General features: G+C 34.3%; 1 protein-coding gene across 1 annotated transcript in view; it reads right to left on the bottom strand.

The window, feature by feature from the left end:
• LOC114325417 (muscleblind-like protein 1) overlaps positions 1-17,879 on the bottom strand; it is a 129,537-nt gene that overhangs the window by 103,508 nt on the left and 8,150 nt on the right. The window contains exons 3-4 of the mRNA XM_050649222.1: positions 14,636-14,716; positions 816-998 (exon numbers count right to left, since the gene is read on the bottom strand). Of these exons, the coding sequence (XP_050505179.1) occupies positions 816-998; positions 14,636-14,716 (264 nt within the window). The remainder of the gene's footprint in view (positions 1-815; positions 999-14,635; positions 14,717-17,879) is intronic.

Raw genomic sequence — 17,879 nt, 5'->3', positions numbered from 1 at the left:
TCTTGAATAAACCATAAAACTGTTATACATATTTTGAAAATGCTACGACTACGACTTTCAAAAATATTGTCTCGTTCCTCCTCTAATACGTAAAACAAAGGTATCTGGGAACAACAAAACGTATATACACACGGGACAAATAAATTTGAACTACATCTATAAATTGCTAGGTGAGCTCGGACATGTGTAAAAGTGTTAGTGTTTTGTGTTATTTACCTTAGAACTATAAGTTCCAAGCAAAATTTAATCCAACAACCTGCGAAAATAAAATAAAAAGGAAATAAAAGAAAAAATAACCAAAGAAAAAAAAAGAATGATTGAATGCTAATGAAACAAATATATTTCGTGTCAAATTTAACATGAACTAAAATACTAATATTAGTAACCTACACCTAATAGTTAGTGATGAAATAGTTAAAGAGTAAAGTAGAGTTAACAATAGTTTTCTAGTAATGATAAGTACGATATAACTAAAGTAAAATAAAAAATAAAGAAAATAAAAAGCAACTTAAAATAAAATTTAAAAAAAATAAGGCATTTTCCGATACAGTTCCCATTATTTTTTTGATGTAGTTTATAAAGATTTTACCTCTGCATATTAAAGAGGATAGTTGAAATTTTGAAACATATACCGTACATACTAAACAACAGCTCAAAATATAGATCATTACAATTTCTAACTTCTAAGTGAAACAAAATTTCAACTCCTCCTTTCTCAGGACGACAAAATCCTGTGAATTATCAATAATAAAACTCTTTTATAATAATTGAATGAAATATGTCATAGGAAAATTGACCAAAATGGGATTCCATACCTCTAATCTGTCAGAACGAGGCATCTTCTGTTGTGCTACCACTGTTTGGGGTACTACCCCCAAAGGAGAACCAACACCCGTTGGGTCTGGACCCATTATCGTAGGCATGATGGGACCTGGAGCGAAGTAAGGACTGTACGTGCTTCCTACTTGGGGCATTCCTGTGAGGTAGGGGTTAGCAGCCTAAAAGCAGAAAAGAAAAGAAACTTTTTTAGTGATATATTCAACATTTTGATATACAGTGTGCACGTAAAGGTTGGAATAAATTTATTTTCTCGAAAATGGACGATTTTGGAGAAAAATCCCGAAACAGGTCAATTTTTATTTTTAAATTACGACTTTTTGGCATATATATATAAAAAGAAGAATATGTGTAATTTATTTAATTCAAAATACATTTTACTGTTCTAAGAAAATAGAAAAAAATGTTTATTTAAAAAAATCATTGCTTTTCGCTTAAATTAAATGCTCAAATTATCAAGAGGCAGGTGGGTGGCTGCTTTAATATTGAATTTACAAAAAACAATATTTATTTCTCAAATAAACATTTTTTCCTGTTTTATGATAGCAGTAAAATGTATTTTGAATTAAATAAATTACACAGATTCTTCATTTTATGCAAATAAATGTAATTCAAAAAAATTTTTTTGACATCCTGTATAAATAATTATGTTAATGTTTATATTACGGAATAGAGAATAGAATTGCCTTTTAAATGAGCTATAACACGACCCCTATTCTTATTTAAAAAAAATCATTGATTACGTCATCACGCCGAAATGGGTGACGTCACTAGTATGATATATATGCCAAAAAGTCGTAATTTAAAAATAAAAATCGACCTGTTTCGGGATTTTTTTCCAAAATTGTCCATTCTCGAGAAAATGAATTTATTCCAACCTTTACGTGCTCTCTGTATTTACGGGTATACTTAATCTACTAGATAGTAGGTGCCCTAAAATATTCATAGAGCAAACTATCAGGAGATGTAAGTTAAAAGTATTTTTAAAATGAAGACGCAACAATTCTAAATACGCTTAATTACAATTCTAAATATACTTAATTATTATATTTCTTACATTTTGGGATATTCATCCATTCAGAAGTTGGTTTCTTCTTAGCAGAAAAGATTTGAAAGATGTCTTGACCAAATATCATTAGTTATACCCACGCTCGTTTGAGCTTTGAGATAAAACTATATTCTGTTCTGTCGTCAATGTTCAGTTTCATTTTAAAAATACTTTAAGCATAATGCAAGCGAAAAGCAACACATATATCTAAACTAAAGCAAGAACTTAATGGTGCTAAAAATCTATGATACAACTATTAAATTATATACAGAGTGGGCCAAAGAAAAGAATCTACCTCGATATTTGGCAGTAATTATTAGATTTTGAAGAAATGCCGAAACAGGTCGATTTTTATTTTTATATTGCAATTTTTTGGCATATATATTTCATACTAGTGACGTCACCCATCAGAGCGTGATGACGTAATCGATGATTTTTTAAATGGAAATAGGGGTCGTCTGGTAGCTCATTTAGAATGCGTCGTCGCATAAGAATGGTCCGATGTTATATACTCCCAGTACTACTTTACGGGGTTGAAGCATGGACACTGACAGAATCGCTTTTAAAAAACCTAGAAGCATTTGAAATGTGGGTCTACCGCCGTATTCTGAAGATCAGTTGGGTAGAAAGAGTCACAAACGAAAGGGTTTTGCAACGTTTGAATAAAAGTTGCGAAGTAGTGAACACGGTTAAAAGGCGCAAATTGGAATACTTTGGTCATATAATGCGTCACCCAGAAAAATATGACATACTTCACCTTGTCATGCAAGGTAAAATAATGGGAAAAAGAAGTGTGGGCCGCCGTACAACTTCTTGGCTTAAAAACCGACGCCAATGGTTTGGGAAAACTAGCACTGAACTATTTCGTGCGGCTGTAAATAAGACAGTGATTGTTAATATGCTGGGCAACATGAGAGCCAACGATCGACAAGCGGTCTCGGCACCTTAAGAAGAAGAAGGTAGCTCATTTGAAAGGGTGTTCAATTCTCTATTCAGTAATATAAACATTATTATCCTTACTTATACAGGGTGACCAAAAACTATTTTTTAATTAAATTAATTGTCGCAAAAAAAAAGAATATATGTAGGTAATTGTTGTACTACTGTCATAAAATAAAAAACATGTTTATTTCACAAATAAACATTTCTTTCCGCTTAAATTAAATCACAAACAGCCTCCCACCTATCTCTTGACAGTTTGAACATTTAATTTAAGCGAAAAGCAATGTTGATTTGCCAAATAAACATTTTGTTTTCTATTTTTTGACAGCAATATAATGTATTTTGAGTTAAATAAATTACATACGTTTTTCTTTTTGCGTCAATTAATTTAAATTCAAAAATTATTTTTTTGGCCATCCTGTATAAATAACGATATTATTGTGTATATTACTGAATAGAGAATTGAACACCCTTTCAAATGAGCTACCATACGACCCCTATTCCCATTTAAAAAAATCTATTACGTCATCACGCACACTTGGATTACGTCAGTAGTATGAAATATATAATATATCAAAAAATTGTAATTTAAAAATAAAAATCGACCTGTTTCGGCATTTCCTTAAAATCTAATAACTACTGCCAAATATCTAGGTGGACTCTTTTCTTTGGCCCACCCTGTATATTTATATACATAATAATATAATACTTGTTATTGGTTAAAATACCCCTTTCTTGACATTACGAACTAGATACGTTCTGGGACGTGAAAGAACGTGCTAGTACACTGCCCTTACAAATATACGAACACACCGATTATGTGTCTTTTACGTGCTTTTCACATTTGTTAGTCACTTTATAGTATGGTATAACTAGACCCAAGCCCAGACATCCAAAGTGAAAGTTATCCTCCAACACCAAATTGTTCTATATGGTTCACATAATGTTCAGAAAAAAGTCACACCATTTTGAGCGTCGGGTTTTGGGGGGAGAGGGGGGAGAAATCGGTAAAATCGTAGTTTTTTAGGTTTTTCGTCAATATTTCTAAAACTATGCGGTTTAGCATGAACAACCTTCTATACAAAAATGTTCTACATTAAATTTGAAATAAAAAAGGTCCTATGCATAATTAATCCTTCTAAAATGAACGGTTCCAAAGTTACAGAGGTAGTAGAGCATAATTGGTCCAAAAAAAGGCCTACCTAACCCAGACATCCAAAGTAAAAGTTTTCCTCCAACACCAAATTGTTCTATATGGTCCACATATTGTTCAGTAAAAAGTTACACCATTTTGACATAGTTTTTTTAGGTTTTTCGTCAATATTTGTAAAACTATGCTTTAGCGTAAACAATGTTCTATACAAAAATGTTCTACATAAAATTTAAAACAAAAAAGGTACTATACATACTTAAGTATTATAAAATAAAAGGTTCCAGAGTTACGGAGGGTGAAAAGAGGATATTTTCGATACTTTTTATATATTTTGGGCAATTTATAATATTATTACTCATGAAAGAAATTTTCCTTTAACAGGATTGTGTATTGTAAATAATATTTGCTGTTTCAGTGGCCGATAGTATGTTAGTGATAAGCCCTTGAAGAAACGTCAACCTCACCACCCAAAATCATCATCAATTGCCCAAATAATATAAAAAGTATCGAAAACCTCCACTTTTCACCCTCCGTAACTCTGGAACCTTTGATTTTATAACAATTATGTATGGGACCTTTTTTGTTTTAAATTTTATGTAGACCATTTTTGTATAGAACATTGTTTACGCTAAAGCATAGTTTTAGAAATATTGAAGAAAAATGTAAAAAACTACTAATTTACCGAATTCTCCCCCATCTCCCTCCAAGACGGACGCTCAAAATGATGTAACTTTTTACTGAACAATATATCGACCATATAGAACAATTTGGTGTTGGAGGAAAACTTTTACTTTGGATGTCCGGGTTAACCTTTTTTTGGACCAATTATACTACCTCCGTAACTTTGGAACAGTTCATTTTAGAAGGATTATGCATAGGCCCTTTTTTATTTCAAATTTAATGTAGAACATTTTTGTATAGAAGGTTGTTCATGCTAAACCGCATAGTTTTAGAAATATTGACGAAAAACGTAAAATACTACGAATTTACCGATTTCTCCCCCCTCTCCCCCCAAACCCGACGCTCAAAATGGTGTGACTTTTTCCTGAACATTATGTGGACCATATATTAGAACAATTTGGTGTTGGAGGATAACTTTCACTTTGGATGTCTGGGTTATGCCATTATTTGGATCAACTGTATCATACTATATTAGCCATCACAAATAGACTAACAGTCCTAAAGCAGACAGTTATGTGCTTGTTAATATATCGATCATACTAGATAGTCTGATAAGTAACCTCCTTTGAAATAAAAAACATGTTTTTCCAGAAATTTTTTTTATTTTATTCGATATACTCTTCTTTAGCTCAATACAATGATTCCAGCGTTTTTTAACTTCTTTATGCCGTTCGAATGATACGATTCTGGAAGCTCTGCAAAATAGGTGTTTGTTTCGTCAATTATATCTTCGTTCGAGCTGAATTTTTTATTTACCAGCCATCTGTTCATTTAGAAATACATAATAAACGGAGGGACATAATCACGAGAATAAGCCGCATGAGAAATAAATATTCGAATCCGAACTAATGAATTTTTGCTATTGTCATAACGCTCTAGTTACTCGGTGCATTGTCCGGGAGAAACAACAATTTTTTCTGCTACATATGGGATCGTTTTTCACTAAGTTACAACTTCAGTTGGTCCAATAATGAAAATAATATGGGCATAGGCGTAACCAGGGGGGTGTTTGGGGGTTGTAACCCCCCCCTTTGGATCATCCTGGTTACACCTCTGAATATGGGCTATTGATAGTTTTACCTTTTTTGTGAAGGTCGATTAAAATTATGTCTTTGCAATCGAAAAATACAGTGACAGAGTGAGGTTTGTTCGTAGAACAAACGATGTTTCTAGTACGATCCAAATAATCAGCAACCGTTGCCAACCATCAGACGCATGCGCAGCTAACAGTTAGCGTTCGTAGACTACGAACGCGCATGCGTCTGATGGTTGGCAACGGTTGGTGATCGTTCTACGAACAAACCTTGTAACCTTTTCGACCCATTGATCGACTCGTGGCCTGTTCGGAACACTTTTGCCGGCTTAAGGCCACTGACTGCCGTGCGTTCATTCTGTTCCCGGTTCCCGGGTGGGCAGTCGTGGATCCAGATTTCATCAGCGGTTACAAATCGACGCCAAAAGTCAGACGAATTGCGCTTCATAAGCTCTATACCCTGCTGAGAAGTGATCACACGATCATGATTTTGGTCAATGGTCAGCAAACGCAGCAATACTACGTTCAATTCATGCACCTTTACTTTATGATCACCTAAAACCATTTCGTGGAGTTTCTTCATCTACTTCTTCTTCTTCTACGGCACTACAGCCCAAATTGACCCTTGGCCTCCTTTATTTTTTGCCTCCACCCTTGCTTGTCTGTGGCTGCTCTTCTCCATACACGGACTCCTAAAAGGACTTGTGCGTCGCTGTTTACTGTGTCTTCCCAGCGTTTTCTTGGCTTTCCAACCGGTCTCTTTCCCTGCCTTCTAGCATTCAGTGCTATTTTTGGTAGCCTATCCTCTCCCATTATTATCACATGTCCGGCCCATTGCAATTTTTGTATTCTAATGAAGTCTGGCAGGGGTGATTCCTTATAAAGTTGATAAAGTTCGTTGTTGTATGGACTTCTGAAGATTCCGTTTTCCCTCACAGATCCTAGTATTCTCCTCAGTACTTTCCTTTCGAATGTGTCGAGTTTGTTTTTGGATATTTCTTTTAGGACCCAGGCTTCACTGCCATAGCATGTTATTGGTCGAATTAAAGTTTTATAGATTCTCATATTTGTATTTCGGTGGACACTTTTAGGCCGAAATACATGGGAGAGGGCAAAATAAGATCTGTTTGCCTGCATTATTATCTTCCGTATTTATCTGTCTTCTGATCCGTCGGCATATATTTCTACTCCCAAGTATGTAAACTTTCCAACCGTTTCAATGACATCTTCATGTATAATGTTTTGTGGGACTAGATTTTTTCTTCTCGTCTGAGTCATTATTTTTGTTTTTTCTGTGTTAATTTCCAGACCTAGCACTTTTGTTTGTGCTTTTAACTCTGCGTATGTTTCCTGTGCTCCTGTTGATGTTCTACTCATAATATTAATATCATTGGCATAAGCGGCCAAGTGAACCGTTCGGTTGGTCAGTAGGTTTCCTCGTCTAGTTTGTATTTGCCTAACCGCATATTCCAGTGCCAGGTTAAACAATGTTGGGGCCAGCCCATCTCCCTGCTTTAGTCCCTGCGCAATTTTGAAAAAGTCTGTCCGGTGGTTTTGTATTCGTACACATGCCTGAGTTTCATCCATTGTGGCTTTAATGAGTCTTATTAGCTTGTGTGGTATTGCCAATTCAGCCAATATATGTATAGTATAGTTTGTTCCTTTTGACTGAGTCGTATGCCTGTTTGAAGTCTACAAACACGTTGAGAACATCAATATCGTGTTCCCATGATTTGCTCAAGATCTGTTTGACTGCAAATATTTGATCCATTGTCGGCACTGGAGTTCCTTCATATTTTCTTCAAATTTTCGAAACCAACATTTGACAGTGTAGTCTGAAGGAGCGTTAGTCCCATAACATTTGTCCAGCTTTTCCTTTGTTTCCATGGCTGTTTTATTTTTCAAATAATAATGTTTAATGAGACACCGAAAATCGTTTTTGCCCATATGCATCATTTTTCCAAACACTTTAACTTTATGCAGCTGTCAAAAATATACTACATAATGGCATCATCACGGTAAAATTTGACATGTATGCTTAAAAAAGTTGAAGACTTTTTCGGGATTTTTGTGAGATCGCAGTGCCTCAATCGGTATAGGAGGTTACTAATGAGACCACCAGATATACCAAATAGAACTATCAGTGATATTTTCTATAAGCTTTTTTGTGCTTTGGTAGCCACACATGTATTAAATTATCTGCGAGTATTCTAGCATTCTATCAAAACTATCAGACAAAACAATTCAAGTACTGTGACGGTATATTTGGGTGCAAGAATAACACAAAAATGGGTCGACAATACCTTGCGTCTAAAAGATTTGACATCTTCAGAATAAATAAATATCTTAAAAAGGGAAAGTTCCCAGTGATTGGCTGTATACCATAGTTTAAAAAAAACTTTAAATGAAGTAAACACTTCTGTTGTAACTGGTATATTTATAAAATTACTGAAATAATGGAAATATACAAAAGGATATTTTCATCAGTACGTTTTCGGTCTTATCCGACCATCGTCAATAAAATCTTGATCATTTGCAGATATGATACAAAACCTTTAAATTACATCTTTAATGTTGACTGAAGGATTTAAGTTAAAACTGAAACGACATAATAACGATGATTTAAGGGGCTCTCCTAAGTAAGTAATCACCACATGTTTGTTAATAAGGGCGTAGGCGCAAAATTTCGTGCCAATCTGTTATACATGCATTCATTTTTTTTTCGAATCCTGAGAAAACTAATAAGTATGTATTTTTAAAAAATTCAAACAAAGAATGAAAGAGTACATTATTACAGAGAGCCGAAAGTTCCTTAGAATAACCAAAGGTTTCTTTTGAATGCGATATTTGAAATTACATATTAAAATACACACTATTTTTTTTCACCCCTGTAACTTATTAAAATAAACATCCTAGAAATTTTCAGGCACTTTGGGCACTCGATAATAATGCAATCTTGCGTTTAAATTTTTCAAAAATACTTATTAGTTTTCTCAGGATTCTAACAGAATGAATTTATTTAAAACACATCGGCGCTAAATTTTGCGCCTACGCCCTCAATCCTTTAGCAACAGACAAAATGGAATCATTTGCTTTTTAGGACTCACTTTTGGTGGTTTAATAGGACTGGAAAGGTTTTGACTAAACTAGTTCGTTTGTATAATTTTTTACCCTTCGATATACCTAACTAAATTACAAGTTTTTATAATTTTTGTCTATTTTTATATTATAACATACAACCAACCATTGAGAATTTTTCATACTGCTATTATAGGCTATTGATTATGTTCAAAATAAGAGAGCTAAAAGGAACTACAACGTTAACGGATCAATGGACCCCTAAATATGAAAAAACCGCGGAGTGCTACCATTTAAATGGGTGCGTTTTCGAGAATGAGGTGAATTAGTCCCTAGGCACAGGGTGAATTAGGGTGATTTCTATTCACTTTTGGTGCAAACACTTCTACAGGAGAATTGTTCTAGGTTAAAATTACTATCAAAATATCATATTTTAAAGTCAAAAGTATTTTTTTACAAAAATATATTCAAAAGAAAAGCAAGAAAAAAACACGAAATAAAGCAATTTTGTTTTTTGCCCATAACTTTTTTCCACAGGGATATAGGTATAGCCATTGCTTTAGCGAAAAATAACTTCCATTCTTCCTCTTTAAAATGACGTTTAGTAGAAATCCCTGGGATTTACAGTTTCCGAAATAAAATTTTTCAAAGTTTGCCGCTCACAGCATTTTTGAACAATTTTCCCCATTATTTCGCAAACATTGTTCTGTAACTTTTTTCTATACATCTCTAGGTATACGCAATGATACATTTAGTTGAAAGAGAATCAATTACCTTTAAAATGGTCTATTGCAGGGGTGGCCAAACTTCTTGATAGTCCGAGCCATTTTTCAAAATTTTAAATTTCTCTCGAGCCGCATTAAACTATTATTGAAAAGGTGTAAAAAATGTATAAAATTTTTCTCTTAGTGTTTGGATTTCACTAATTTTAAAGTGAAATAAAATGGTTCACATCGTTATTTTAAATATGCAAATAATTCTACAAGTAGGCTTTACAAGTTCAGGTAACTTTTCATTTGGATTTTTTTCAGGATTCTTCATCATCCTTCCATCTTTTTCTGGGACGGCTTATTGATTTATCGTCTTTCAAAAAATATTGTCTTTAACACTCTCTCTTCCTCTGATCTCACCACATGATCTGCCCATCTTATCTTAGCTTTTATATGTTGATAATGGTTTCAGTATCATACACAGTCACCAACTCAGCTTTGCGACGCCTTCTCAACTCTCCGTCAATTATTCATCTCTTTGAGGACCAGATATCATTATAAAAACCTTCCTTTCAAATACCGCAGCAGCTTATCATTTAATTCCCACTGATGTATAATCCATGTTTCACTTCCACATGTAAGAATTGGGCGAATAATTGCCATGTACAGTCTTAATTTAGATTGTCGTTTTAGCAGATAAGATCTTAATAATGATATGACCTGTTTTTCTATGTGGTTGTCATCTGTGATTACCGCCCTTAGATATTTAAACTCTTTTACTACTTCGAAGTTGTGGTCATTCATAGTTATGTTCTGCCTAATTCTTGGTCTTGGACTTTTGGTTACTAGCATCTATTACGCTTTCTTTTCATTTATTCGAATGCCCAAACTACTTGTTTCTTCCTTAAGTTGTGAAAACGCCTCTCTCCCGTCTCTTGTAGAATGAGCGGCTGCACCTAGATCATCAGCAAAGGCCAACAATAGTTTTGATCCTCGATTTGCAAATCGTCCTGTCAACTAAGATGATATTTTACTTATTACATATTCTAAGGCCAAATTGAATAGCAACGGTGATAAGGAGTTTTATTATCTAAGTTCTGGTGTTATTCTTTTATATTTGTTGTCAGTAATTTAAGACATTTTGAAACACAATAATTAAAAGTAATTCAAGTACATTTATTGAGAGCCACAAATAATCCTTCAAAGAGCCACATGTGGCTCGCGAGCCACAGTTTGGCCACCCCTGGTCTATTGTATAAGGTTGTACGACTATGGTTAAACAAGTTATGCTGTTTCAAGATTTTATAGTTTTAATGATTTTTGATATTTTTTATGATTATTTTTTAAATTTCTCATTATGACTTTTTTCTTGTACATTTAGGTATATACATTGTGGAATAAAAAAAAGCTTATTTTCTTTACTTTAAAATGGTGTATTGTAAAAAGATCTAGGACTATTTTTAAACAAGATATCCGTTTGGTATCCAAGTGTATCCGTAATTTGAGAAAAATTTTAAAATATTTTATTTTTTTTTTCAATTAGAAGAATATAATTGCATATTGTAACATTATTTTTATTCCCAAACAACTTTTCTTTATAACTAATTTCGATATTGTGAAATATAAAGCTACTTGAGCAAAATTAATATTTTTTAACATACCTACCTCGTACACTATTGATAAAATTTTATATCTGATTATCACATCTTAGGTTTTAGACTATGCAGAGCATTTTATAAGGAATATTTTTTTTTATAAAGTTAATAATAAAAAAGCTTTCCATGTGGTTCCAACTTAGTAGGACCTATGACATGTGTATATGTCAAACTTTGAAAAAGCATATCTTGTTTAAAAAGAGACCTAGAATTTTTTACAATACAGCATTTTACAGTAAAGAAAATAAGCTCTCTTTTTTATTACACAATGTATATATCTAAATATACACAATCAAAAAAATTAAAATGAGAAATTTAAAAATAATCGTAAAATATATCAAAAATCTTTAAAAGTATAAAATTTTGAAAAACCATATCTTGCTTAAAAATAGTCATACAGCCTTCTACAATAGACCATTTTAAAGGTAATTTACTTTTCTTCCTATTAAATGTAACATTGGATATATCTAAAGCTGCGTAAAAAAAGTTACAGAACAATGTTTGCGAAGTAACAAGGAAAATGGCCCAAAATCGCTGTGAGTGGCCAAATTTGAAAAGTTATGTTTTGGAAACTGTAAATCACAGAGACTTCTACCAAACGTCATTTTAAAGAGGAAGGATGTAAGTTTTCTTTCTGTGAAGCAATGCCTATACCTATATCCCTGTGGAAAAAAGTTATGGGGCAAGAAACAAAATTGCTACCTTTCGTGTTTTTTTCTTGCTTTTCTTTTGAATATATTTTTGTAAAAAAAAATATTTTTGACTTTAAAATGTGATATTCGATAGTAAATTTAATCTGGAAACATTTTCCTGTAGACGTGTTTGTACCAAACGTGCATAGAACTCACCCTAATTCGCCCTGTGCCTACGGACTAATTCACCCCTTTCTCAAAACCGGACCCCTTTAAATGGTAGCACTCCGCGGTTTTTTCATATTTAGAGGTCCATTAACTATATGAAATAATAAAACCCCGTTATCGTTGTAGTTCCTTTTTAAAATACATAATCAATAGCCTATTACTATTTGTTGATTTATAAACATCTCCGCCGTTTTGCCACTTCCAATAGCCACTTCGTCCGGTCGTTCTATAGGTCCTCTTCTATTTCTTTCTATCAGCTCTTTGTCTATTCCTTTACAAAGTTGTTTTCGGTCTAACTCGGTTCCTCTTGCCGTATGGTTGCATTTTATTATTTCCTTTGGTATTCGTTGTGCATCCATTATTTGTATATATCCGAACCAGATAAGTTGTTTTGTTGATAAGTCATTTGTGACTGTTCGTTTGATGCTCATTAATTCTCTAATGCGTTCATTGTTAATCCTTTCTCTTATAGATCCTTCTGCCTCTCTTCCCCCAAAATCCATCTCCATTGCTGCCAGCGGTGCCAATGTTCTTTCTTTCAGCGGACATACTCCACAGTTGTATCGAGTGATACTTTTCACAAGAGTATCATGTATATCCTCTTTTTATTTTCTTTGTAAATTGATTAGTCCCATATTTTATTATAGCCTCAGTATACTAAAACGTCATCTAGGAGTAAATACTACAAATTTTCTCCATTTATCTCGATTTTTCGCTGCTCTAAGGGTTTTACAGAATGAGTGGCTGAGTTCTGAATTTGGTCGGACCATTTGGTGACCATCTGGTGATTCTGGGATGACCGCCCTCTTGGTCTTCTCCCCGGAACGTTTCCAGAAACAATTAGTCTTTCTAAATTATTCTCACCTCTGCGAACCACATGACCAAATAATTGTAGAATTCGCTGTAGACTAGTTGTGAACAGCCTTATTGAATGGCAAGTTGATTAAGAATGGTTAAGAATGGTTAAGAATGGAAGCGAGAAGAATGGTTAAGAATGGGAGAATGGAATGGTTGGTTAAGAATGGAGACGAGCTGACCAAAGTAAAGTATGCACATAATTCTTTTCCAACACCGCATTTCAAAGGTATCAATATTTTTTCGTTCTTGTGAGCAAAGAGTCCAAGTTTCTGACCTGTATAGAAATATTGAAAATACAAATGCATTCACCAATCTCGTCTTGATTTTTTGAGAGATGGATCTGTCATGCCAAACTTTACTTAGGCAACTCATTGTATTTTTGCCATACCAATGTGTATATGAGTTTCTCCTAAGCAGTTGCCATAATCAGTTATACTAGATCCGACATCGTTAAAGCTGTCTGCTATCTGATATTTCTGAATGTGCTTACTCAGCTGAATATTTATTTTTCTTCATGTACCATGTCCTTTCAGAAGGTTGGTTACCCTTATAGATATCTTAATTTTATCCAGTGCCATCCTAAGTAGCATGCTTGTATCAACCCAATACCAATCTCCCAAGTTCTTCAGCCATGAGCTTCTTCTTCATCCTGGACTGCGTTTGTCTGCTATTTTCCCTTGCATAATACTTTGTAGCAACCTATATTTGGGACCTTTCATTACATGTCCGAAATACTCCAGCTTTCTCTTCTTGATTCTTGTTATAATCTCAGTAGTCTGACTGAGACGTTCTATTATTGTGGAGTTTCGAATCTTCTCTACCCAAGAAAATTTTAAAATTCTTCTATAGCACCTGATTTCGAAAGCCTCAAGGCTATTTAGATCGATTTTATTCACAGTCCAGGACTCGACACCATACAGTAAGACCGAGAACATGTAGCAGCGAAGTAGGCGGATCCTCAATGCCAATTTTTGGGTTGTTGCATAATACCTTGGACATTCTTCTAAAAGCAGCTGTGGCCTGCTCTATCCTAGATCTAATTTCAGCGTGAGTCTCTGCGTTACCATTTAATTGATATCCAATTTGATCACTAAATTGAATACTATTGAATCTGTCTATCACGATTATTTTCGTCTTGTCTTTATTAATTTTAAAACCAAATTTAATGCTTTCCTTCAATTATTTACAGGAGATCTAGCATTTCTCGTTCATTTGCTGCTAAATGTGTAGCGTCACCAGCAAACCTTAAATTGGAGATTTTTTTATCACCCACCGTGACTCCATCTACCCATTCTTCTAAATCCATCCTCATGACCACCATAAAAATTTGATAAGTCGGGTGATGAAGCGTATTTTTGTCTAACCCATCTCTCTGCGCCTGGCTTCTGATCTGCTCTGAATTGGTTGGAGTGGAGGAAGGACCTCTGATCTAGCCGTAGTGTTACCATATTGGACTTGTACAGATTTTTAATGTCACAAGACGAAGTATCACCAGGTGTATCAGTGCAACTATTTCTATTAAAATGGACCAAACATTTACCCAGATTGGCTATCTGATCGACTATGTCTCTAATATTTTGCATATATGCATAATGTGCATAATTTTAAAATCAACGTTAAACAATACAATTTACATTTCAAAATAAATAACAGTCAAAATTTTTGGTTGTAGCTGACAACTATTATTATTTTATTCGTAATAAACGATGATAATTCTTAAAATATATGTATACTAAAGCAAAAAAAGCAGCAAAGCAAGGATTTAAGGGGTTATTTTTACCATAAGTGCATACTGCTCTTCGAGTGTCATAGACAAGTGGGGGAAGTAGGTCAAGGGAAGGCAGTCTATTGGCGCATCCACCTCAAATAACAAAACCAAAGAATTAGTACCGACACCAAAAAATTAAATAAAAACAAAAAGTAAACAAGGCCGGCAACCTGTCATGCAGCATGAGTTAAAGTAACTAAAAATGTTCGCATTAATACACTGCTCGAAGAAATTAAGGAACCACATAAAACATACCATAAAACGTGAAAATATTAACTGCAATAAAACGCATTTTATTTCGAACTACTTTACTTTGTAAAACAATCAGATTTGGTGATATTATCGCTAACCATCTTCAATATTCATAAACTTAACAAAATCTTAAAACAATGAACAACAAAATGGCTAATTCTAAAAATTGAAATTGTTCAATTTTTTTTTAATAAGACGTATTTCCACCCCTGCTACGAATGACAGCTTGTCATCGACTATTCATACTCGAATTAAACGGTCTTCAAATATTCTCATCCAGTTTGGTTGATTAAGAGAATTGCGCAGAGGTCTGCCAAGCAAGTCCCAACATTCTCCATAGGATTGAGATCGGCACTTTTCGCTGGCCATACCATAATTCGCTGGCCATACCATAACGTCGGTTCCAACTTCCTCAAGATAATTTTGCACCATATTTGCAACGTGCGGTCATGTATTATCGTGTATTAGAACAAAATGTTCGCCAATATAAGGCGCAAATGGCAAAACATGGTCTTGAAGAACGCCAACGATATATCGGTGAGTGTTGGTGGAACCGTTATTCAACACCATTAAGTCTATACGACCCGTTAAAGAAACGCCGCCCCTGGCCATAACCGATCCTCCAACGAATAATGTCGTTCCTAGCATGTTACTCTCATCTGTAAACTGCACTATTTTCCAATCAAACGGGCTCTTCGATGAGCTACGGTCAAGGCTGGCCCTCCAACAGGTACACTATTTACCAAATTACCTTCCTTGAGGAGTTGGCGAACAGTTTTACATCTGATTCGAACATTATGAACATCTTCAAGTTGGGATTGTAAGCTTCTGGTAGTTACAAATGGGTGTCTTGAGGTACGAAGTCGTACAAAACGGTTTTGAACAGGCGGTGTCGATCATGTCCTGGACGCTTAGAGTGACTACTAGTCTCTGTACAGTTCCGTAGTGATGTTGATTATAGTTACTTTCGAGTATTCGTTACAAATCGTTACTTTTATATACAGTAATCATTTACAGTATTGGTTACTTTGATTGCTTTGATTACTTTTGTTACTTTTGTATTTGAGTACCAGTAATCATATCGAGAATCGCATTTTTCAGTACATATTTTGTATTAGTATTAGTTATTAGTAGGATACTTTGATTACTTTTATATTTGAGTACCGGTAATGATATCGAGAATCGCATTTCTCAGTATTTCGTATAACACGATCTTCCAGTACGAAAACCCTGTTGTTCATTTGCTAAACTTATCCTCTGATTCATTAGGTATTGTAAAAATTTAGTGGCAAGTTTTATGGTAGTATTTAACAAGTTGATACCTCTGTAGTTTTCTGGCTGCATTTTATCTCTTTTTTGAATAGTGGAATTATTTCGCTCGTTCTCCATTCTTCCGGTATTTTATTGTGTTTCGAGTAATCTGTCTGCATCAATTAAGTGCCAAAATCAAACCCCCGAAACTAGGTGACGTACATTAGTAGTAACCATGGGCACCCAGGTACTTCGGAGGTCGGTTCTGATTGCATATTCGTGTTCAGTGACCCCAAATACTCCAAAATAAGAAAATTTAGGCCCTTAGTATACTGATTTTAACATGTTTATGCATTTTTCGATGCGTTTTATACACTTTAAAATGTAATAATGCATTTCCACCCATTTTTTTATTGTAGACTTTTTTCCAGACGTCATCCTAATCCTAAATACCTACAATGCAAAAAGTTGCAAGTCTCTATGTACCTACTATATTTAAAAATAGATTTATTCCTGTGTTTTTAGTGTTTTATGCCCTGGTATAATAAAAACAATGCCATAGCTACATGTAAAATTAAAGTTGATGATCATAGTCTAGAAATATCATTTCTACATTTTTCCGGTCAATCAAGCCTTTTTTTTTCTAGGCTGATAAGAATAGTGTGCATTTATTATTAAAATCTAATGTGTTACATTTTTATTTTCAAAGGAACGAACATCTGAAATTTTGTGAATTATCTACCTCGACAAATCGTATAGACATCTGTTTCTGGGTGCATGCTTTGTTAAATGATATACCTCCCTCTGATTCAGCTACTTCTCAGCGCTGTAATCCTGCAAAACTCTTCATAGCCTTCGCCCATGATAGCTAAAATTTTAGTTAACTGTACTGATACCGAACACTCATGAAATACCGGTCCGAGTCAGACATCAACCGATTGTAGATACAATACTCAAATAGGTACTCGCTCTGATACGATTGGTACGAAGTAATCAGATTAATCAAAGTAATCAAAGTAACGATTTGCCTCTCTGTATAGTAATAGTTACTTTCGGTATTCGTAAGTAACGAGTACTTTGTAACGAATAGATACTTTTTCAACATCACTACTGTTCCGTCATTCGTTAGACCGATGTATGGTGTACGCCGAACCGTTCCCCTAAACGTCTGGAACTCCAACCTTCTTCGTGCAAAACCAATATTTGAGCACACTCTTCTTTAGTTAAAGTTCTCGATTCGCGTTGCATTTTGATTAAAACAAGATCAAATTGTTAGCAGCAAACAGCAGTACGACTTAAAAATGACACTAACCTTTTATCGACATTTACATCATCTTTGTTTTGTGTTCCTAAGAAACTGGTTGAAACAAATAACAATACAAGTAACTTGATAAAAACATTCCAAATACATGGCACATTTAGGTCTGGATCCCGCGTATGAAAAAAAAGTTGATTAATAGCAAGCTGAAAATTCGTTAATAGCTTAAGGGTGTCTAGTCGGATAAACTTTGATATATGGGAACACTGGAACAGGTGCAGTTTTAATTGTGGAACAGGTTAAAAATTTGGAACGCTCAGACCACGAAAACGGCACATTTATTTTGTCCGATAGAATAGACTTAAACTCTCCGAACAGAGATTAAACTCTCATGCAAAAATCAGACTGCTATTTATCACCTGTCATAATTCCTGCCATTTGACATATTATACATGTTCCACTCATTAAAACGCCCATTTGGTGATAAATAGTAGT

The sequence above is a fragment of the Diabrotica virgifera genome, chromosome 4 (assembly GCF_917563875.1).
Source record: "Diabrotica virgifera virgifera chromosome 4, PGI_DIABVI_V3a".
NCBI classification, from domain to species: Eukaryota; Metazoa; Arthropoda; class Insecta; order Coleoptera; family Chrysomelidae; genus Diabrotica; species Diabrotica virgifera.
This window is presented reverse-complemented; position numbering and strand designations above follow the sequence as displayed.